Source organism: Erpetoichthys calabaricus, chromosome 1 (genome assembly GCF_900747795.2).
Source record: "Erpetoichthys calabaricus chromosome 1, fErpCal1.3, whole genome shotgun sequence".
Taxonomy (NCBI): Eukaryota; Metazoa; Chordata; class Cladistia; order Polypteriformes; family Polypteridae; genus Erpetoichthys; species Erpetoichthys calabaricus.
Genome location: NC_041394.2, coordinates 278,645,861 through 278,670,750, shown reverse-complemented (window position 1 = coordinate 278,670,750; position 24,890 = coordinate 278,645,861). Strand labels below are relative to the sequence as shown.

The 24,890-nt window shown below is 36.9% G+C and overlaps 1 protein-coding gene across 4 annotated transcripts in view; it reads right to left on the bottom strand.

Moving 5' to 3' along the window:
* The window catches only part of itpr2 (inositol 1,4,5-trisphosphate receptor, type 2), a 1,448,083-nt gene that overhangs the window by 1,163,797 nt on the left and 259,396 nt on the right, over positions 1-24,890 (bottom strand). For all 4 annotated transcript variants that reach the window (XR_007935422.1, XM_051929951.1, XM_051929945.1 and 1 more), the window contains 4 exons: positions 24,336-24,587; positions 3,973-4,117; positions 2,562-2,712; positions 696-871 (listed from right to left, as the gene is read on the bottom strand). Coding sequence is in view for 3 of the 4 variants with exons in the window: in XM_051929951.1 (XP_051785911.1) it covers positions 696-871; positions 2,562-2,712; positions 3,973-4,117; positions 24,336-24,587 (724 nt within the window). In the remaining variant the exon portion in view is untranslated. The remainder of the gene's footprint in view (positions 1-695; positions 872-2,561; positions 2,713-3,972; positions 4,118-24,335; positions 24,588-24,890) is intronic.

Below are 24,890 nucleotides of genomic sequence, written 5' to 3'. Positions count from 1 at the left end.
CGCCCTTATTGAAGGATGCCGTCTTGTATGTCCACTGGCTTGTACGTCCGTAATATACCTTTAATTTTCTCTGCCGGTAATACAGGCATGCGCGTCGGTAATATGCCTTTAATCTCCTCTGACAGTAATACTGGTATGTGGCTGTAATATGCGTCACTGTATTGTGTACCTTTAATTTCCTCTCGCAGTAATACTGGGTTGTATTTCCGTAAAACGCCTCTAACTTTCTCTGACAGTAATATCGCGCGTTGCACTGTGCCCCACGCATGCGCACTTCACCAGAAGACGCCCACACACGGACACCTGGACGCACACAGGGATTTTATATATATAGACTATCTGAATAAATGCTCTTTGTGATCTCAACAGTATTTTTTTTTTTGCTTCTTTTTTGATGTATTATTTATTATTGTAATAAATTGTGAGGAGGTCACCACTTAAGTATTTTTAAGTTTGGTAAAAATCAGCTCCAGTACAACAGTAAAACCAGGGAATACATAAGTAAAATGTTCAGATTCTTTAGAAGAATAAACAACAAATAGAAATCTTATAGCACAATGAGTAAGGTTTGTGTTCTCTCAACTCCAGACAAGTAATTAAAATAGCCCAAACTCACCAACCACTGAAGTGTCATAGTAGAATATATAAAATTTCTATTGTAAGAATTGACCACTAGCTTTATAATTTATAGTTACCTGTAATATTTCAATGATTTTTAGCTTAGTGTCCATAACCATCATTCCTTCACTATCAGCAGCACAAGAAGCAGAAGTAGCATCAGGTACACCAAAGGAAAGTATAGCTCCTTGACTAAGAACCATTTGAGTCATCATTTCCCCCACATCCTGTATTGTTCTCATTACATTGTTGCCTTAAAACAGAAATGTATGGTAATGTTAAATAATCAATAGACAAATGATAAAACCTCTGGCTTAACAATATTCAAAATTTACATTAGTTAAATTAGTGTATAAATATAGACAATTTGAAGGTATTTATTTTGTTGTTAACTAAGGACTGTAATTCAAAACAAATAATTTATGCTATTAGGCAGAGATTTTTCAATTAAGTATGACTTGTATTTGACAGTACCTAGATAAAAAAAAATAATGTATCCAATATTCTGTTCCATTCTCCCATTTATGCAACAAACAGTTCCAGTATCTCATACTGACTGTACAATAAGATGTCAACTGAATACAACTCTTTTTTTGTACATTATGTAAGCATTCATGAAAAAGCAAGTACCCAGATAAGACCTTTTGCATGACTGAGTAACTTTGATTAAATCACTTGTATCACTAGCGCATCAAGTTGAACACTGGGATTTGTATGCTTCCTTGGAACACAGAACCAGATAAAATAATGCATTCTAGGGCAAAAACAGTTTATCTCATGCAAGTTCAGAAAACTATTTATGTAAAGGACTACACTTTTGTTTCTTATGTTCATGGTCACCACAATAGTGTCATGCACCGAACTCATGCTAAAATAAGGGGGTTACCAAAGACTTGCATAGCCATTGTTATGGGACAATCAAAAACTTGCAATGGCTAAAATGGGATGAGTCTTAACTTCTCTTTTGGGGTTGAGAGACAGCACAGCCAATGGTGTGGTTGAGAAATGCATGCAATTAAAAAATTAAGCTTCATTCACCGAGTCACCAGAAAATATCAGATTTTTTTTTTTTTTTAATACTTTTGACTATATAAACATACTAATTATAAAACTAAATGTGGCTTAAAAGTTTAAAATATTACAAGTATGAATATCTTCAAAACACAGTCTCATTTCAAACCAAGTATTTATTCTTGATGGCCAGAAAGCTCAATTATATAGTCTCATAGTTCTTTCAGCGGACATTAGAGTCACACAAGTGCCTTCTGGCAAACTCTAGCTGAGTGTTTTTTTTTTCTCTCTCTCTTTGCCACTCTTGCATAAAAGTGGAGACTGGTAAAGCAATTGGTGAACAGCCACTGCAGCTTGTAACTTCAGTTATCAATGGCATCTTGGTGGCCTCCCTCACTAGTCTTCTTGCACAATTACTTAGTTTTTGTGGAAGGCATGTTCTAGGCAGGTTTACAGCTCTGCTTTACTCTTTCAATTTCCTAATGATTGAATTAACTTTATTTCAAGGGATATTCAACTTGAATATTTTCTTGTATCTATCTACTGACTTTTCAGCCACCTTTTCAGAGATTGCCCTTTTGTCATTATGTAGGTTAGGCCATGATACCAACTTAACTTAAGTTGGACATTGCAGATAAAGGTACATTTACACTACCATCAATTAAAACCACTTCACTACAGACATGTGATCCAAATTTTAACTTATTTTGTGACTTCTAAAACCAATTGACAGCACTGGTGATGATTAAGGTGTGTTACATTGAAGGTGGCAAATACTTCTGCAACCAAATATTCTGTGTTATAGTTGTAATTAATTTAGACCGCTTTGAAGAGATCTTATCAAAAGCACTGAAAATAATATTTTTAACTGATCTGTTTTTGTTAATACAGTATGTGGTTTATAAATTCATACGTTAGCATGGTCACCTTACCTTCATCATAAACATGAATAATGCCACCTGCATTTCGATAGTCAGGACGCTGTGCAGTGTCGAGAATTTCAAGCAGCGTTCTTGTCAAATTGATCAAATCACTAAAGTTATAGAACCCAAAATAGACTAGGTTACGAGCTAAGTGAACCACCTAAAATAAAAGAAAACTGTTGTTAGTTATCTTATTTTTAATATCAAAATTCTTGTTATTTTCTGACAAAAATGTAAAAGATATTAACAACCAAAAAATGTAAAAGCATTAACAACCAAAGTGTGTCAACTTTTCTGAAATTCTTCAGGCATATATTTTTCAAACTTCAAAGAGCATCAGTGTCACCCTAAAGCACTCTACCTGAACAGTCACATTTACATACTCACACATTGTGTAAAACAAGAAAATTGAAACCATAAACACCTTTATTGCAAACTAACAAATAAGTATATGTTTTTGAATTAACAGCAAAATTATTTCACACTCTGACCTAACTAGCTTTTACTGTACACATGGTTTTGAAATTTGTTTAAAAATGCTTCAACTGTGCTTTTAAATAAAACACTTAGAAATTTTAGTTTAGGGGCAATATTCACAACAGGTATGCATTCAGGGTTTTCCATTTTTTACTGTGCAAAAATAATGTATAAAATGTTTAACTGAAAGTTACACTTTGTTTTAGCTGTGAGCCTTAATCCACTGAAATATGTAAATTTCAATTGAATTCAATTCAAGTAAATACAAATTCTTCTATAAATTTCACCCATAAATATATTCCTCCTGGAGAGTCACCCTTGGGACTTCTCCTTGTTTCTGTTTCAAGAGGTCAGAAAATAAAATTATGAAGTGTTAAGAAATGAAGCAGCCAGTAAATGAAGGTAATTTTACCTAAAAAATTACGAATAAAGTACTTAGAAAAAAGATTTCATTAAAAAAAATTAATTAAGTTTATTTGAATCAAGGCAAACAATAACCTTAAGGCCTGAATCAACATTTGGAACCCACTACATAAAAATAAAACAAGGAATAAACATCTAAAAAAAAAAAAATTAGCAAGATTTATATTTTCTAATTAAGAAATCACGTATACCTGTAAACTTCAAGCCAAGTATTTTTCTCTAGAGTTGGCTGCTAGAACTCTACTGTACACAGAATATTTTTATATTCCCATTATTCTCTTTTCTTGCAGGCAATGAAATGCAATTCTTATATAGCTTTTAGTTGCATTTAGATTTTGACATGTACTAAAAAAATGTGCTTTCATTTTCAGGAACACTTTTGCACCTTCAGTTTTGTATTAACATTAAAAAAATCTGTTTTGGTCAGTCTACTAATTTGCACTATATCACACGCTAAAACTATTTTGCTACCAGAAAAAGCCAAAGGAACCATTACTTAAAAGTAAGAATTCAAAAGTACCTCAAATGTAAGCTCATTTTTCTGTCTATCACCAAAAGGTAATGGCTGTCCCAAAACACACTTTAAGTAGTCTTCAACAAAAGCCATTGTTAAGGAAAACTTGCTCTTCATGTCATCTCGAGTTGCGTCTCTTGAGGATTCGTACCTGTACATTAATTTTAAATAAAAAAAAGCACAATACACCATGCTATAATTAGAAAAATACACACAAAAGTATATGCAAACATATGTATGCAAGGTCACACAAACACCCTTTCCTTACAAAAATAAATTATTTTGATGAAAACAGATCTTATAGCCAAACAATAACTCTGTTCTTATTGACCCACTATGGTGTACCCAAAACGTCACCAACTTAATTATTCAAATTTCCCCAAGTGCTACAAATTGCGTAAATCTGCAAATTACATGTTCAATTGCAATCAGAGAACTATTACAAATGTTCAAAAAAAAGTTGATGATTCAATGGAATGGATCTTGTAATTTTGGAAAAATACCATTTCCGAAAGCTGAAGTTGTTAAAAAAAATATTCAAAACAACAAAATAAGATATAAATAATGAAACTTTACATATGACAAGAACTTGATCAACGTGCTTGCCAATGAAGTCAGCTCTGAAAAGTATTGTATTAAAAAAAAAAAACAACAATACTAATTCATTGTAAGTGAATTGTGCAAGGAAACAAATTAACCCAGAAAACTGTTTCTTATACTGTATATCAAAAGTCTTTCCTAACTGCCGAAAGGCAATGTCACAATAGATGACTTTTCCAGAGATTTTCAATTGTGTCCTTTATTTACATAATCTTAGCAAGTCTGATGCATTCTGCAATTTCATCATTAGCCATAGGGTAGGGCTCTATTTGTTATGACAGCTGACAACCAATGAATGCTCATCTGGAAGTACAGTATCATGTAAGTGATTCGGCGATGAGGAATAATGAATGGAGGTATTTTAGACCTAACAAATAAAAAGAAGCTTGTCTGTCTGATTTTGCATGTTTTACATACCACAAAAAAAGAGATAAACAAAAAAAGAAAAAAAAAAAAGGTAGTGATTGCAGTTGCATTTGAAATTTCAAAAAATTGGTAAGCACAATGGTGCTGGAACGTTTGCATGCAGTTGCTAAACTGGACATATCCAACAGTTTTCAGTCAGGTAAATGACATCCAGAGACAAGAACAGTAACGGTGGTCGGCATGTGTGGCATATTCTACCACTTGAAGTCATGTAAAGTGTCACTGGCTTTATATTAAATGAGCCTTGCCTTAAAGTTTTAACATTATTTTGAATAATGCTTACAAAATAGTATACAGATGCATGCTATATCTGTGTACCGTATATATGTGTATTAAAAAAAAAAAAAAAAAAAAAAAAAGGGGGGGGGGTGGGGAGGGACTTAAGCATATATCACACTGACATACATATATCAGTTATTACTGAGAACTACAATTGGGTGCCATGCCACTAATACATATGTGTGACAGAAAACAGTCAAACTAATCCTTGACAAAAGACACTACCTTTCAAGAAATGGATCCTAACTTCTTTGGTGGTGAAGGATCTAAAACGTACTGGGAAGTGAAAAAATACAAGTAAGATATACAGTAATCCCTTGCTATATCACACTTCGACTTTCGCGGCTTCATTTTATCGCGGATTTTATATGTAAGCATATCTAAATATATATCATGGATTTTTCGCTGGTTCGCGGTTTCTGCAGACAATGGGTCTTTTTATTTCTGGTACATGCTTGCTCAGTTGGTTTGCCCAGTTGATTTCCAACAAGGGAGGCTATTGGCGGATGGCTGAGAAGCTACCCAATCAGAGCACGTGGTTAAGTTCCTGGGTGCTGATTGGCTCAGTGACGGAGACTTGTCTCGCTCATTCAGCATCAACGTGTTTCGATGTTCGCGAGAACCCATAACTAATTTTCTACGTACTTTGTACAGGTACGTACGTTTAGTGTAACAGTACACACATTTTATACAATTTTTCTTCCATTAAATGTATTTATTGCTGGGGGCCTGTCTACTGTAATGGCTGCAACATATATGATATCAGAGACGCTCAATATCTTTAAAACATCATTTAGGTTTTATTTATATTTACATGTTGTAGATTTTTCATTTATTTTTATATTACCTAATCAATAAACTAAATTTTTCTTAAAAATAATAATACCAGTAATAAATTATGTTCCGAATGAACTGTACCATTTTACAACTGGCAGCAATTGGCGGTGTTACCAGCCAAAATCAGCTGAGAATGTAAACATTACCAGAATGCAAATGGCGCATGACTGCAGTGTTCGTATATTAGAACTATACTAATACTAAAGGAATAATCATAATATATCTAATATAACTGGGTAAGTAAGTAAAACGAGTGCAACACTCTATATACAGTAAATATAAAATTATTTGTTGAAATATGTATTATTACAATGTGTTTAAAACTGTATTACATATTAAATAAAACTCCTCAATGATATACGATACATATGTTTGTGCGTAGTATATAAACAGTGTTATTACATACATAATTTCAACGAATCTTTCCTAATATCTAAGAGAATATAAAGGGTTTATGCTGTATAACTGCGGGAAATGTTTATAAAAGTGTGGGAGAGTTTATAAGGGCTTAAAATATATAAAAATAACCATATAAACATATGGTTTTTTACTTCGCGGATTTTCACCTTTCGCGGGGGGTTCTGGAACGCAGCCTCCGCGATCGAGGAGGGATCACTGTACTCTGATGCACCCCATATACTGCAATGGCTTTGAAACAAGGGTTATGTCTCTGCAAGTAGACAAATTACTCCATTAGACACAATAATATGTGAGAAAAACATGAGTAAAAACTATGTAACAGTGGCTCATAATGGTCACAATACAGCATAATACCAACACATGTTGAGAAGAAAGACAACAAAAGTTGTCTAGAAATGAACTGTGTTCAAGGGAGAAGAATTTCAGCACACAATTATTATTAAAATAAATAAATAAAAAGCCAAAACACAAAACACATGCTGCATTATTGCCAGTTTTACTCTATTATGAAATTAGTTCAAAAATAGATCTTTGCACGCTTTGTGAGCACAATGATGTGACTGATCATTTGTGAACTGTAATCGTTCAACTTGTAGTGTCACAATTCAGATGTATCAGAAGTACTATGTGACTAAGTATTATTCTGTATACTATATTTGTATTTTTTAACAGAGGCTAATATTACCAGCAGTGTGTTGTAGTGGTTAAGGCTTTGGACCTAGGACTTCAAAACCAGAGGTTATGGTTTCAAATCCTGCTAACAACATTAAGCAAGTCACTTCATCTGCCTTGGCTCCAACAGGAAAAACAAAAGAAATATTACCATTTGTATCTCTAATATTGTGAGTTGCTTTGGATAAAGGCATCAGTCAAATAACTAATAACATTACTATTACGTCACTGGAGCTGCTAACTCTTAAAACATGCTACACACAATTGCCCAGGAGTAAAACATTCCTGCTTTTCCTAGTGATCTGGCTTTTGTTAATGGTCATTGCAAAACACAATTTTAAAGGAAAGTGTATTCATTTGAATTGAAACTGGTAATCATTAGGAATAATGTGAAATTTAAAATTAGGGCTGCTGTTTGATTGGAGAAATTATTTGCAATTTAACTGCATGGTTAAAAATTTGAATCATAGTTAACTGAATTTCCTTCAAGCATATTCATATTTTTCTCTAAAGCAGAAGTAACTTAGTGATTACTTCCTAATGCAAAACCATTTTAATAACCAACTAGCAGGAGTACCCGGCGTTGCCCGGGAATCTATAACTGGTGAATTTCCCAAATGAAAGAAATAGAACATAGAAATAGAACAAACAGTTTTCTGATTCACATTTTATTGTAAGTTCATCCAATTTGGATTGTGTGTGCTGTGGCGTTTGAGACGCTCTTGAAATAGACTTTTCTCTGGCATCTGAAGTGGACCGTGGAATTGTACGTCTTTTTTCGGTGGCAAGGGTATATTCGCGTAAAGCAGGAGAATTATAATGTGTTACATGGTATTACGTACGGAATACGCACCACATTGAAATGAATTTACTTTATTTACACTACGTCGGAAAGCGAACAAATCATAGACATATATAGACAGACACCGCATTCACTGTGTTGCCCAGTCGACACGATACATCAGCGCATCCACCCTATTGCGAGTGGTAAAAGTGCCATTTAAACTAATACACGTAGACGTGGAAACTGGGTTTTCTGATGAAAAAACAATAACGTATAAAACAGTATCGTTTACATACAACAGATTTTGGCGAATCGTTTAAATGTATTTATATCCATTTATACACTAATAAAGGCAATCATTAAATAATACTAATAATAATAATATTTATTATTATTATTATTAAATAATTCCTCCCATATATGTAACATTTCGCGGACTGCCTTCTTCCATCTCCGAAACATTTCTAGAGTTCGTCCTGTTCTTACACAACACAGTACTGAAGTATTGATTAATGCCGAGTCACCTCACGTATAGATTACTGTAATGCTATTCTATCTGGCATCCCACAAAAACTTATCCATCGCTTACGACTTCTTCAATATTCTGCTGCCAGGATAATAACCTGCCGTTCTAAATCCACTGAACATATTACACCAATTCTCTTTCAGCTTCACTGGCTCCCTGTTAACTACAGAATACAATACAAAATACTGCTCGTAACATTTAAAGCTCTCCACAACCTGACTGATCTCCTACAGACTGACACCCCTCTCGCTCACTCAGATCCTCATCTGCAGCTCTACTTTCTGTACCACACGTCAGACTCTGTTCTATGGGAGCTCAAGCGTCTCTCATAGTGCTCCTGAACTTGGGAATTCTCTTCCAGCTCATATACGTCAGCTCGATTCAATAACACATTTTAAAACTGCCCTCAAAACTTTTCTTTTCAAACTGGCATACCAACTGTGAATTTTGCACTGTTACTGGCAGTTATCTTTGTTTGTCTGTCTTAAGACCGCTGTAGTTAAACTCCTACTCAAGAAAAATAATCTTGACCCCTCTGCTTTTGAAAATTTTAGACCCATTTCTAACCTGCCTTTCTTAAGTAAAATTTTAGAAAGGCAATCATTATGCAGCTAAATGACCACCTCAATAAACATGCTATTCTTTGTAAGTTTTAGTCAGGTTTTAGAACAAATCACAGCACAGAAACTGCACTCGTTAAAGTAGTAAATGACTTGCAGGTAAATGCAGACAGAGGCCATTCATCTGTTCTCATCCTCTTAGATCTTAGTGCCGCATTTGACACCATTGATCACGATATTCTTAGAAATCGCCTTAGTCAATGGGTGGGCCTCTCTGGCAGTGTCTTAAACTGGTTTGAATCCTACCTGGCTGTTAGAAAATTCTTTGTTAGTTGTGGTAATTACAACTCAAAGACACATGATATTCTATATGATGTTCCACAAGGCTCTATCCTGGGTCCGCTGCTCTTTTCGATCTACATGCTTCTGTTAGGTCAGATTATTTCAGGGCATAATGCGAGCTACCACAGCTATGCTGATGACAAGCAGCTGTATTTATCAATAGCACCTGATGACCCCAACTCGTTTCACTAACACAGTGTCTAACTTGTGTTTCTAAATGGATGAATAGTAATTTTCTAAAGCTAAATAAAGAGAAAACAGAAACTTTAGTGATTGGAAATAATGGATATAATGAGGTTATTAGAAACAAACTTGATGCATTAGGATTAAAAGTCAAGACGGAGGTAAAGAATTTAGGGGTAACTGTTGACTGTAACCTGAATTTTAAATCGCATATTAATCAGATCACTAGGACAGCATTTTTTCACTTAAGAAACATAGCAAAAGTTAGACCTCTTATATCATTGAAAGATGCTGAGAAATTAGTTCACGCTTTTGTTTTCAGTCGACTAGATTACTGTAACGCACTCATCTCAGGACTACCCAAAAAAAACATAAATCGTTTGCAACTAGTGCAGAATGCAGCTGCTAGAATCTTAACTAGGAAAAGAAAATCCGAACACATTTCTCCAGTTTTGATGTCACTACACAGGTTATCTGTGTCATTCAGAATTGACTTTAAAATACTGCTTATTGTTTACAAAGCCTTAAATAATCTCGCTCCATCTTATATAACGGAATGTCTGACACCTTATATTCCAAATCGTAACCTTAGATCCACAAATGAGTGTCTCCTTAGAATTCCAAGAGCTAAACTTAAAAGAAGTGGTGACGCAGCCTTCTGCTGTTATGCACCTAAAATCTGGAGTAGCTTGCCAACAGGAATTCACCAGGCTAATACAGTGGAGCACTTAAAAAAAAAAAAAAAAAAATTAAAACTCATTAATTTAACATGGTTTTCTCATAATTTTATTTTAGTTTAATCCTGATGCTCTGTATATTTGGTTAATTAGCATAACTATTCATGCTGGCTCTAAAATCCGTACTAACTCCTGCTCTCTCTTCTGTTTCTTTTCCCGGTTTTCTGTGGTGGCAACCTGCGCCACCACCACCTAATCAAAGCACCATGATGTTCCTACATTGATGGATTAAAAGACAGAAGTCTACATGACCATCATCATCAAGTCCTTCCATGAGAACCCTAAATACAAAGAGTACTGTTCATTTATGTTAGGTAGAATGCCCAGAGGGGGCTGGGCGGTCTCATGGTCTGGAACACCTGCAGATTTTATTTTTTTCTCCAGCCATCTGGAGTTTTTTTTTGTTTTTTCTGTCCTCCCTGGCCATCAGACCTTACTCTTATTCTATGTTAATTAGTGTTGTCTTATTTTAATTCTTACTTTGTCTTTTTTCTCTTTTTTTCAGCATGTAAAGCACTTTGAATAAATAAATGCTGTTGTTTGTTTGCTAATTATTGATGTATGATTTATCATTCTCTTGTTTTAATTTTACTAATGTTGTTTAATTTTATTATAAGGTGACCTTGAGTGCTAAGATTATAAAATGGGATTTTCTAATGGCGAAATATAACCAAAAGAATTGTTCAGCCTCACCTATGAAATGTAATCCCCTGGGATCTGATTTGAAGCGTACAGCGGTTTGTACAATCCCAAGCAGCACATGCGTGAGGCATCTCTATCCATTACTTCACTCCACAGCAGTGCCACTCACAATGTGGCAGCGACGTTGACGTACGATGGTGCTGGTCATGTAGCGTTTAGTAATTCTATGTCAATGGTCGGCCTTCTCATACTTGGACACTTCCGCCATCTCTTGGCAATTTAAAGAAACATAGCGACTAGGAGCCCGATCGAATTGGGCTACAAATTCTACATTTGTGAAATCCATACTTTCTCTGCAAAGAATTATTTGTTTTTTAAGTCCTTGAAATGATTTTGTTATCAATGGCACTGATTTGTGTTTAAAATAGACCTTTTCGGCCGATGTAATGAAGAGGTTCCTGTTTAAACGGGGCTGCGAGACATGAACTCAGCTCTTCGGCGCACCTCATTTGATTTTTTCCGGCAAACAAATTTTCAAAATAAACCGTATTAATAATAATAATAACTCCTTATAACTCTAATCAGAGTCGGAGTAATAATTATGTTGGTGTGGTCATTTTAGATCTGAGATCGGCTAAAATTTAAATAATGACCATTGTTAAATACCCAGCCGTCATTACTCAGTTTGCCAATAGATGTCAGAAGAACGGATGCCAAAACCGAACTGTCCAAAGATAGATTTCGACATACCAAGCAAATGGCGATACGTTCTAAATTACTTACGGTTCCGGAGCTGTCGAAGTGTTTAAGTCAGTCGATGATGTTAGTCCTGGAAAGTACGCCCCACCAAACCAACGTTCCAAAAACCAACCAAACCTTACTGTTATCTGCTCGAACCAATACCGACTTACTATACTCGGCCGTACAGCGGCGTCACTGTATCATTTAAACATTCTTAGCCAATCATGCAATATTGCATCCGCGTTTGCCACGTTATGTTCTAACTACAGAGGCAGAGTCCCATTGCATGGTTCTAACTTGTATTGTGTCGAGGTATTGAAGTGAACACCATACATCGTCATACATACGGATACTATCAAATTATATATAAGGATTGTCTTGGCATATACATTATTCCAGTTAGTTTATTGAAAGTTTTGTTTAACAGAAATAACTAAAGAATGAAACACTAATCTGTTAACAGCTCAAAATAAGTTATTACTTTTTATATTGAGTCATATTACAATGCAAATTATTCTAGCACTTTGAGTGGATCTTTCAATAATACTGTCTTTAAAATGATCTGAAGATTAAAAAAATAAGCCATCATTGATATTTTTACTGTTAATTCAGCCAAATGGTTAAGCACAACAGTTTTGGTTTGTTCAAGGGATGCTCTTTTTTTTATTAACAACTGAAACAGTAAACAAACGTTCATACAGGACAATAGTGCTCAGGGATATTAAATATTTTCTAGCTAACCACATACTATGGCCAATTTGTGTTTGTTCTGTGAGAGGAAATCAGTGCAAAGCCACACAGAAACAGGGAGAACATGCAAATTCCACAAAGGGAACACCAAGAACGCAAACCACCAGAACTACCACTTCGTCACCGTGCTGCCATTATTCTGACTCATCAGCCATCTATTTTGCAAGAGAGAGGAGAGGACAGGAAAATTAATAAACACATTATTCTGGCACCTAATTAGTGTCAGAATACCTGTATCTGGTAACTCTGTTTTGCCCTCTGTAGAGATCAGTGAAAGGCGGCTTTCAAAGTCACCCAAAGCTCTAGTTATACCATGCACATTCAAAGGAGGCATAAAGAGTTTATCGTATGAGCAAAGTCATCAAATTCGTACGCTTCACTATCACTAGAACTGGAATTTACTGTATAATACAGACAACAGCCATTTCTGAAGCACTCTCATTAACATAAGAAACCGTTTTCTTTTTCATGCACATCATGTCCTGACAGTCCATATTCCACCCATCCACCGGGTCAATAGCTGATGTTTATTGGAAGTTGAAAAAGGAAGACTGCAAGGTTGAGTTTAGGGAGAAGGTGAGACAGGCACTGGGTGGTAGTGAATTACCAGACAGTTGGGAAACTACAGAAGATGTAGTAAGGGTGACAGCAAGAAGGGTACTTGGCGTGGCATCTGGACAGAAGGAGGAGGAAAAGGAGACCTGGTGGTGGAATGGGGAAATACAGGAGAAGAGGATGGCAAAGAAGATGTGGGATAGAAAGAGAGATGCAGAAAGTAGACAAGAGTACAAGGAGAAAAGGCGCAAGGTGAAGAGAGAGGTGGTGAAGGCTAAAGAAAAGGAATATGATGAGTTGTATGAGAGGCTAGACACTAAGGAGGGAGAAAAGAACCTTTACCGATTGGCTAGACAGAGGAACCGAGCTGAGAAAGATGTACAGCAGGTTAGGGTAATAAAGGATAAAGATGGAAACATACTCACAAACGAGGAGAGTGTGTTGAACAGATGGAAAGAGTACTTTGAGAGGCTGATGAATGAAGAAAACAACAGACAGAAGAGGTTGGATGATGTGGAGACAGTGAATCAGGAAGTGCAATGGATTAGCAAGGAGGAAGTAAGGACAGCTATGAAGAGAATGAAGAATGGAAAAGCCGTTGGTCCAGATGACATACCTGTGGAAGCATGGAGGTGTTTAGGAAAGATGGCAGTCGAGTTTTTAACTAGAATATTTAATGGAATCTTGGAAAGTGAGAAGGTGCCTGAGTAGTGGAGAAGTAGTGTACTGGTGCCAATGTTTAAGAATAAGGGGGATGTGCAGGAGTGTAGTAACTACAGGGGGATAAAATTGATGAGCCACAGGATGAAGTTATGGGAAAGAGTAGTGGAAGCTAGGTTAAGAAGTGAGGTGATGATTAGTGAGCAGCAGTATGGTGCCAAGAAAGAGCACCACAGATGTGATGTTTGCTCTGAGGGTGTTGATGGAGAAGTATAGAGAAGGCCAGAAGGAGTTGCATTGTGTCTTTGTGGTCCTGGAGAAAGCATTTGACAGGGTGCCTCGAGAGGAGTTGTGGTATTGTATGAGGAAGTCGGGAGCAGCAGAGAAGTATGTAAGAGTTGTACATGTTATGTACGAGGAAAGTGTGACCGTGGTGAGGTCTGCGGTAGGAGCGACGGATGAATTCAACGTGGAGATGGGATTACATCAGGGATCGGCTCTGAGCCCTTTCTTATTTGCAGTGGTGATGGACAGGTTGACAGACGAGACTAGACAGGAATCCTCGTGGACTATGATGTTTGCTGATGACATTGTGATCTGTAGCGATAGTAGGGAGCAGGTTAAGGAGGCCCAGGAGAGGTGGAGATATGCTCTGGAGAGAAGGAATGAAGGTCAGTAGGAACAAGACAGAATACATATGTGTAAATGAGAGGGTACTCAGTGGAATGGTGAGGATGCAAGGAGTAGAGTTGGAGAAGGTGGAGTTTAAATACTTGGGATCAACAGTACAAAGTAATGGGGATTGTGGAAGAGGTGAAAAAGAGTGCAGGTAGGGTGGAATGGGTGGAGAAGAGTGTCAGGAGTGATTTGTGACAGATGGATATCAGCAAGAGTGAAAGGGAAAGTCTACAGGACGGTAGTGAGACCAGCTATGTTATATGGGTTGGAGACGGTAGCACTGACCAGAAAGTAGGAGACAGAGCTGGAGGTAGCAGAGTTAAAGATGCAAAGATTTGCACTGGGTGTGGCGAGGATGGACAGGATTAGAAATGAGTACATTAGAGGGTCAGCTCAAGTTGGACGGTTGGGAGACAAAGTCAGAGAGGCGAGATTGCGTTGGTTTGGACATGTGCAGAGGAGAGATGCTGAGTAGATTGGGAGAAGGATGCTAAGGATAGAGTTGCCAGGCAAGAGAAAAAGAGGAAAGCCTAAGAGAAGGTTTATGGATGTGGTGAGAGAGGACATGCAGGTGATGGGTGTAACAGAACAAGATGCAGAGGACATAAAGATATGGAAGAAGATGATCCGCTGTGTTGACCCCTAACGGGAGCAGCTGAAAGAAAAAGAAGATGAAGAGTGAGCAATGGGGGCAGAGAGGAGGGGGGCTCCTGGAAAAAAGTTGAAGGAGGGTACAACTCTACATTTTACTGTGACAAAATGCACAAATGGGCAAGGACCTGAATTGTTGGAGTAGAAAAGCCAATATATTTTTTTTTTTGTTCTTTATTTCATCTTATACGATTTCTCGTATTAGAAATTTGTTAGTTTTCGCATACCCCTTGGGGTTAGAGCGCAGGGTCAGCCATTGTACAGCGCCCCTGGAGCAATTACAGGTTAAGGGTCTTGCTCAAGGGCCCAGCAGAGTAGGATCTCTTTTGGCAGTGACGGGAATTCGAACCGGCAACCTTCAGGATACCAGTGCAGATCCTTAGCCTTAGAGCCACCACATCAGCATCAAAGTAAAAATTTTTAATATTGATACAACAGTGTGTGTCTGTGTGTTGAATGATGGACTGGACCCAACCCTGGAGAAAACATTAGCCCATCCTGTAGCACACACTTAAGGCTGAATTAATTAGACTCCCCAGTCAACTACCTCTGTACATCTTCTGGATGTGATGTTTCCGACATCAAATTTCTTCAGATTTTTAGGTTCTTGACTCATATACGCTCTCTGTGGAGAGTCTATACATTATCCCTGCAAACCTACAGCTAGACTCTGCCTGCCCTAACCCCAGCAAGTGTACTTAGAAAGCAGTTCTTATTTGCACAGTTGTCAGCACCTTGGCCATCCTGCTCTACGTTGATCGTTACAATTTGTTGCACATTAAGGTTTTTAGTCCAGGGAAGCCATGACACACATGTTGGGAGACGATGTCCTAAATAAATGTGCGTGATTATCGTGTTTTGGCGTGTCTGTCCATTGCTTGCGCTCAGTGGCTTGTGCAGGTCTGTGTGACTTCTGACTATTTGTTATGGACTTCTAACCACTAAAATCATAATTTTGAAAATATTCTCCAAGGAGTGTAAAGGTGAAGACTGTGTTTCACGTAGAAGTGTGGATGAGTAAAAGTGAGTTCGCTGATCTCATCAAGCATGAACTTGTTTTAACCCTATAAAAGTAGTTGTACTTTATCATCTATACAGATAAATAACTTAAAAAACAAATGCAGCTGGCCAAGGGTCCTTAAATGTGAGAAACAAATTATACCAATACAGTGAGTGTGTGTACATAATTCCTTCTGTTGTCACAGACAGGTTCCATCACAAGCAGGTGACACAAGTACAAGAATGAACATGCTTAATTTGAATAACAGCTCTCTACTCCAGCTTGTGGATGGAAAAGAAACTGCAATGCAAGCAAAGAAAAGTAATTCTTAATCCTGCTCACACTGCATACTATTTGACTCAACATCATTGCGCAAGCTTTAGTACAATCAACATTGTATATATTTCAACTAGCCTGCGACCACCTATATATTACTAGTAGCAGGCTACAGTAAGTAGTCATCTCAATGTATTACCACTCTAACTAAAACAAGTGAATGTGAAGTAAATGAGCCAGTAAACAAATGAGATCTCCTTAAGGAAGAAACAGAGAGAAAAAAGAAATGATCAATAGCAATTAATGACCATATGTAATTCTAGACAGAAAATGATGACGCAACACCAACAGACTTGGCAAGTATGAAATAAGCAACTTAAAAACAGTCCTTAACAGTGCACACTAAATTTGAAATCTTGTGAAACAGAATGCTGTGCTCATCAGTATCAAAATCTGGACCCAAATCTAAACCAGGGGTGACTCATTTGGAGATATGGACCACACTGTTCAAAAATCTTACATAAGGGCGCCAAGATCATTAATCCAATTAATTGTCACTGAATACATACCAAAGTATAATCATCTTAGCTGGACAATCAGTATGAATAGAATAATGTATCACTTTGTACTGCTAAACTTTATTTTTCTAAACATACAAATAAATATATTGCTAAAGCCCCTTGAGCAGTGTAGAAGAAAATTTTAGTGTTTTTGCCTTAATGGGAGTGATAGCATACTTTATTGTAGTGGAATACCCTGCTAAGAAATTGCAAAGTTAACATGTAATGTCTCTGTACACTGTAAGGTTAGTATGTAATGTTTCTATAAATTATAAAATTAAAATGTAATGTCTTTGTAAACTATATTGTGCCAGATAAGAGTGGATGCTAAACATTGTTAAACTGCACGTGCACAGTCTGGGCTTTAACCCTTTAGAATAAAGAAGATAACGCGAACAGCTGGTAATCAGCAAATAAGCAAATCAATTAAGTATTGTGCAGCATGATTAAATCATGCTTCTGAAAAGATCAATCAGTAAAATGTTAACTTTATATTATGTGTTATGTAATCCTATTCTAATAAGAAAGTGATTATAAATATGATTTTCTGCCTCAGTTCAGGAACCATTCCACCTGCAAAACAGCTGGCCAAAGGTCTCTTCTTATGAGAAGAAAATAAATGCACACTGACAAGCTTCATCCTGCCTGAGTTTTTAATAAATAACTAAATAAATAATTTCAATATTTTGTCAGTTACTGCACATTCACTGCTAGTGAAAAAACTGAACTAAAACATGAATAAATGAGCCAAAGCTACAAAACTTTCCTGAATACCTTAAATCTTTTGGCTTTAATACTAGAATCCCTGACGCCTACAAAAAACTTGTAATCCTAGCCCACGTTAAATTCCTTCACACCTATCCATCAAAATCTTTTGTTTTGTAAATGTGTCGACCAGAGCAAGCAGCAAGCAACCGGTTGTCCCATCCTGCCCCTTGATAGAGCTCAACTCGGGCAAAAAGTTCTCCCAGCTCAAGCCAAGGCTCCTTATCTAGATGTGAGCTGCCTGGAGTTGTATAGGGTAAATAATACAGTATATTTGTTATTTGGAACACATGCTTTTCATGTGTGTTCTGTGTCTACAAAGATCTGGGTATGTGTAGGATGTAAGGAAATAAATGCGAGGCAAGAAATGCTGAAAACATACCTAAAGCAGAAACTTTTTCCATGTTATGCTAATAATGACGTGAAGTGTATAATGTGTGAAGACTTTAGTCCAAATATCAAATAAACATGTGTGCTTTTATTCAAGAATATAACCAAAAGTAAAAAAAGAAAAAATCATTCAATTTACATGTTGCTGTCAAGGAGTTACAAACCCAAGCTCAAATGTCAATCGACAGAAAGCTCATACGTGTTCCTGGATGGTGCAGAGGTATGTGCTGCTGCCTCATAATCGAAAGGTTGCAGGTTCGAGTTCTGGCGCTCCATGTTTTCAGTAGTGAGCTTCTATTATTATTACTACTATAATATAATAATTAATAAAAACATACATTTGATGTGAGTCTGTAACACCCACAGTAAATTTTGGCTACTTGTACAAGTTAGCGATTTTTTATTATTATTAAGTTTTATTCTCTCAGTGACATTCATGTGGTACAACGAACTTGCCTCTCCCTCTCCGAGTTGATGCCTTTTATCTCCATTCTTTTCACAAGAGCAGCGATGACCACAGTTGGTACTGTGATTGATGCCTGCTCAGAACTATTTATTGTACTGGCAATTAAAGATACAACATCCCATGACTGCTGGACAAAGGCAGAACCGTAACAACAAACAGTTTCTTCACAGCGCTTTCGCTGCCTAATAGACTGCTGTACCGAAGCGCAACTCTGCTTGGCACCATAAAGTAAAATGGGATTTCCACCTGCAGTTAAAGTCACTTCAGTATGCGAGCAATTCACCACACTAGTGTTTAGATCTGGCAGTGTCATGTGTCAGTGTCAAGAAGAAGCCCTTGATTTCAGTCTGTAACAGCCAGTGTAAAGTTTTGCAACCTGTAAAAGATATCGCTGAAGGGGTGTAAGCAGACACACAAACGCTGGTAAATCATTTCTGCTTGGTATCTTGTGTAAACCTATTAATCTTTACTTTTCCAGTAATGCTGTACTGCCAATCTTGCTCTACTACCATCTGAACAAAGCACGTTGTTGCCACTTGTGATGCTTGAATGAAAGTGGATACCCAACTGGGGCTGGGTGATAAAGCAAAAAAATAAAACCTTGATTTTTTTTTTTTTTTAAATTAAGGATGATCCACAATCTAAATATATTTTATCACTTTCAACTACCCTTTGAGGAAAAACAAAAAATGAGTAGGTTGTCCACATTTTGTAAACTGAGGACATACCTGTATCTTTTGTAAAGATTCAAAAACATACATATTTTTATTGCCAATAAGAAAAACTGCAGACTTTTCTGTAATTTTCTTTTTTTTAACATTTGCAGCCTTTATTTTCTTGTCAGCAGCCTCCTCAGGGCCTTTCACATCACTTACAGAAACCATTCATTAAACTCCTGCAGTTTTCTTTTTTTTGCAGCTATCACTACTTTTCCTTGTATGTCCCTTGCACATTGCTTTTTGTTTTCTTTAGCTTACAGAGCACACCAGCCAGCTTTTTACCTCTACTATAACTATAGGCAGAGCTAGCACTAACCATTTTGTGGCCCTAGGCAAAGTTTTGCCATGGTGCCCAGTCTTGCACAATGCAAACATATATTGTGACATTTGCATAATTCATGAAGTCAGTCAACCTTTGAGGTGCAACTGAAAAGAAGCTACAAAGCTTTTGCAGATGTCTAAAGAAGGTAGCATGAATCTGCAACCACTAAATTTAGGATGTAGGCAGCATATGGCATTCACATCAATGTACTTCCCCTTCAAGTGGGCACCATTGTCCTATGATTGTCCTCTGCAATCATCAAAAAAAACATCATGGCCACCACTGAAGTGTAAGTAGACGTATTCTTCCCGTGGCCTCAGACAAGTCATGCTCCACTCTTAACACTAGAATTACCAAAACCTATGAAAAAACTCGTAAATCCGGCCCACCTTAAATCCCTTCACACTTCTCCGTCAGCATCTTTTGTCCTGTAAATGTGCCGATAAAGACAAGCAGCCTGCTATCTCATCACCCCACTGCCGCAGAACATGCACAAAGTTCTTCCAGCTCATGCCTTGATTATCTGGGAGTGAAGTGCTGGAGTTTTAGAGTGGAAATAATAGATCGTTATTTGGAACACATGCATTTAACGTGTGTTCCATTTCTACAATAATCTGTGTAAACACATCATTAAAACGGTAAATATAGGAGGCAGTCAGGATCGAAGCGGGGACTATTGATTACAAGTCAGCAATTCTTACCGCTACGCCACGGAAGCTGTTGTATTGTCCTTGAACCTATTGTGAAAGTGTTTATTTGATCTTTGGACTTGAGGCTTCACACATTATATAGTTTATGCCTACATTTTGTCATTTATTACTAAAATATGAAAAACGTTTCTGTTTTAATGATGTGTTTACACAGATTATTGTAGAAACGGAACACATATGAAATGCATGTGTTCCAAATAATGATCTGTTATTTCCCTTCTAAAACTCCAGCACTTCACTCCCAGATAATGAAGGCTGGAATTGGGAGAATTTTGTGCACATTCTGCGGCAGTTGGGGGATGGAATAGCAGGCTGCTTGTCTTTACCGGCACATTTACAGGACAAAAGACACTGACGGAGTGGTGCGAAGGGATTTAAGGTGGGCTGGATTTACAAGTTTTTACGTAGGCGTTGGTAATTCTACTGTTAATGTAAGCACATTGTCTACTTGGATATATAATTGGGAGGCATGCTTTGTGCGGTCCTATGGAAACTATAAGTAGGGGATATGCTCCCTCTTTGTCCTGTGCTTTTTCACACAGGTGCCATTCTTCTGTTTCTGTTTAAAGTGCTGAAATAAACTTAAAAATAAACTTGTCTTTTTACAAACATTTGCAAACTGCATTTTGCATTAGTCCATTCAACATCTAATCTTTCATATCAAATCCAATTCCAGACAACCAACTTTAGAACTAGCTCATTTGTAAGATAAGCAGCAAACATCTTATTATTGCCATCACTGTTCTGAAAGTACACGTGATCAGCTGATCAAACTAGGACTTGCTTGACTGTTTTTACCATTTACTAACAAAACAAAACAAAAAAAAAAACATGACTTTCCTGTTTGAACATGGGGACTGGCTGGGCTATTGGCCTTGGAACTACTGCAGATTTTGTTTTTTTTTTTATCATTAAGACGACACTGGTGATGCCATATCTTAGCTGTACTGCTGGCATATCCTATTAATATTTGCCTTAAGAAAATACCTCCAGATAGACAATGTTTCTTAGAAAACTTCAGCCTTGCTCTCCTATGCTGAGGTGTTTCACTTGCATGTTGCTATACTGTGGGGATTGCTTTGTTTTGACATTATGTCCCTTCATCTTTGTCATTATCACAACGTCGTTGCTGCACACAGGTGTTTCGTAGCAAGCGCTGAAAAATTTTTAAAGTGCACACATGCGCCATTTAGTGGCTGTGGGTAAGCGTGAGCAGAGAAGACTGCTCCATACACACACAAGTAGAATTATTTACATACTGTATGTCTATTGTTATTTATTCATTATTATTCTTAGCTAATTTTAATTTGCTTTTTTTGTTTTGAAACCATTTGTTTGAACTATTGTAAAGCACTTTGAGCTACATCCAGTGCTTAAAAATGTGCTGTAGAAAAAAATCGTGTTATTGTCACCATTTTCCCTTTTAGATTCATGAAAATTTTGATTCCCATGTGTATTTCTTAAAAACACTTGAGAACAACTCCCAGGCTTAACTATCCTACCTCTGTGTGATAGAGAGGCTATGGTGAACATTATGCTCACTCAGCAAAGTATCAAACTGCCAGCAAAGTAAAAAAACAGTCATTTTGTATGGATAAAATTCACAGTTTTGATAACACTCATGACATGATCCATTTTAAGTGATTTGCTGCATAACTACTCCTAGTTTACAATACAATGAAATGCACAAAAAATCTTTACTTCCATTTAATTGTGCTTTTTCTTGGAATTTGGCAACAACCCCTGCTTTTATTCTCCCACACAATGGCGATGCACTAGGAATAGCCAGTGTGAGCCAAATTTATTCCTACTTTATCCTAAGATCCAACCAAACAACTGAAAATGAGATTAGCTGCAGCTGTGTCTGTCATATGAATCAGTTCAACAAACTCAAAGAGTCATCAAAACCTCTGATAAAAACTAAGTTAAGCCACACTGGTAACATCAGTGCTCTTATCTGCTGCAATGGAAAAAACAAATAAACGTCTGTACTTTTTCTTTAAATTGACTCTGTCTGTATCAGTTCAGCTGCCTTCAACATGCATGATTTTTAGTGAAGTCCCTTTCAAAATATGTCTCGAAATGCTGATGGAAGTTCTTTGGCAACAGTATACAGGTAAAATTATGTTACAACAAACTGCCAGGGACCTAAAAAATATTTAGTTGTAATGAGATTTTGTATTTGTTGCTATAGTGCTTTCTTTAACTTGCGTCCAGGTGTTTGCAGTCATTTCAATAGCTTCTTTCACTTTAATTTTAATCTTCTCCTGTCTACAAGTTATGCTGACGAGAATTTTTCTCAGCATTTCCTTGCGATAATACTCTTTCAGGGTGCGAATGATGCCCAAATCCAATGGCTGAAGCACTGCTGTGCAATTGGGTGGGAGGAATTCAAGGCAAACATTATCTAAATGTGGAAGCATGTTGTGGGCAGCACAGTTATCAATCAGAAGCCGAATCCTCCTTTTCCTCTTCTTCATATTTTGAGGTTTCTGAATTCTTTTTGGATCCACCCACCCCCCACCGGGTACATCACACTTAAGTGCGTTCCGAAGCGTGATTGCCGCGTCTGTGTAAGATTGTTTGTCTGTTGCCGGGGCAAGGCAACAGCAGGTTCACAATGGTGCAGCGAGGTGCCACAGAAGTGAATCCTAAAATATTGGGGTTGCGCCATAACTCCGTCTTACACCCCAAAACACAAGGCTGAGTCTCAGTACTTTAGCAAAACCAGCATTATTCAGCTTGTAACAGGAACAACATGGTTATTTATTGTAGCGGGATCTGCAACTCTCCTATAAACAGACACAGCAGTCAGACAGGGTTGTGGCTAGGTTCCCTGCATTTACAATGTTCCTTGCATCACCCATCTAGATCTTTTCTGTTTGCTTTGGTGAAGAACCGCAGCACAGCTGTGGGCCTGCTGTTGCCCCAGCAATAGATAAACAGTCTTCTACAGACACAGTGATCATACTTAGGGATGCTCTTTGGTGTGTTGTCCAGTATAGGTGCCATGAGAGTTTAGAAACCTCACATTTTCTTGAATGAGTACTGCATTAATAGGAATGTTTCTTGAATGAGCATCACTTAACCACATAAAAATGGCTTTTTCAACGTCTTCAAATGCAGCAGTTCACATACATTTGCAACTCGAAATTTTTCTTCTTTTTTTGCTTGATCTTTCAAGAAAGTTGACAGTGTCGATGGCAAAATTCCGAATTCACTGGCAACGTCTTTTCTTTTTGCCACAATCAAGAGCTGCAAATTTTTTTTTTTTTTTTAATATGAACTGTTATCGTTTTTTCGTGTCTGCCGTTTCTATAGGAGGGTGACAATGAGTTAAATTCCAATGGGTGTTTCTCAAATGTTGACAAGCAATAATTAAAAAGTATCACTGAAAACCACAGAAAACAAACACAGCAAAAAACAGTACAAGGAAAGCTCGAAGATAGAAATTTATTTTTACAATGTGTCTTTTTGGGGATTGTTGTGCACAACTGTGCTGCACTGTGGATGATTCATTCAGGTATTTCAAGGTCTTTTGGGCACTTCGTTGTAATGAAAGTATCTGCTGAATGTAGACTCATGTCATATGGGGAAACTGTCGGGACCATAAAAATACTTTGTTGTAATGAAAATTTCATTGTAAAGATATTCCTTGTAACGGAATTTTACCTGTATTTCACCTTCACAGTGGCATCATTTGCCACCCGACTATTAGTGAAAAGCAGACTGTTGCTTTTAAAGAGTAGTAATTAACTCACTGATTTAGTCTGTCCAAAGTTGTCCTGTATATTTGCCACATATTAAAAGTTGAGGATGACAGAAGCTGGGATCACAGAATGTACACATAGGCAATTCACTGCATAAATTAAATTAGTGAGTCTGAAAGGGATAGTTGTAAGCACCTTGACAGATTTTACTTTTATAAAAAACTGTCTAAGGAAAATTATCAAAACAGTTTCAAAATAATTATGGGACGATACAATGTGCACTTGACTCAAACATAAAAATACCATTTCTAAGAATCATCTAAGAATTTCTATCCATTTTATTTCATGTATTTCTCAAACCACCATAAACTGCACCTCCATTAATATTCAAAAGGTATAAAAACTTACTCATTTATACTGATTTTGGAAGGGATTTCTGTCCAGAGTCTGGCATATTTGATCGGGACTACAGTTTCTTGTGGATCCCGGTCTACATGCATATGTAGCATTAGTCGACAGAAAGAGGCTCTCAAGTTGTAAGGCAAATATTCATCAGACATACAACGCAAAATAAGGTCCACAGAAAGTTCTTTGGAGATTTGATTTATTGCAAGATACTGACGATCAAGACACATCTTAGCAAATAGGTTCAATTGATATCTGCCAAAAAAAAATAAAACAGTTAAATTATATACAGTCAACAAAGTATTTCCATCTTGGATTTTATTTAATAATTGTTTGACAAAAAAGGAAAATATTAAACCAGTCTTTAAAACTTACTGAATACCTCCACAATTAAGATGAAAGGACACAATTTCAGATAAAAAACATACCTTCTGAGTATAACTTTCAGCTAGGAGAGTGATAATGCAATTAACCAGGATGAGAAATAAAAAGAACAGATGGAAAGTCTATAGTCCCAAACCCTTGGAGGCATTAGCATTAAGTGATGTTCTGCAGGAG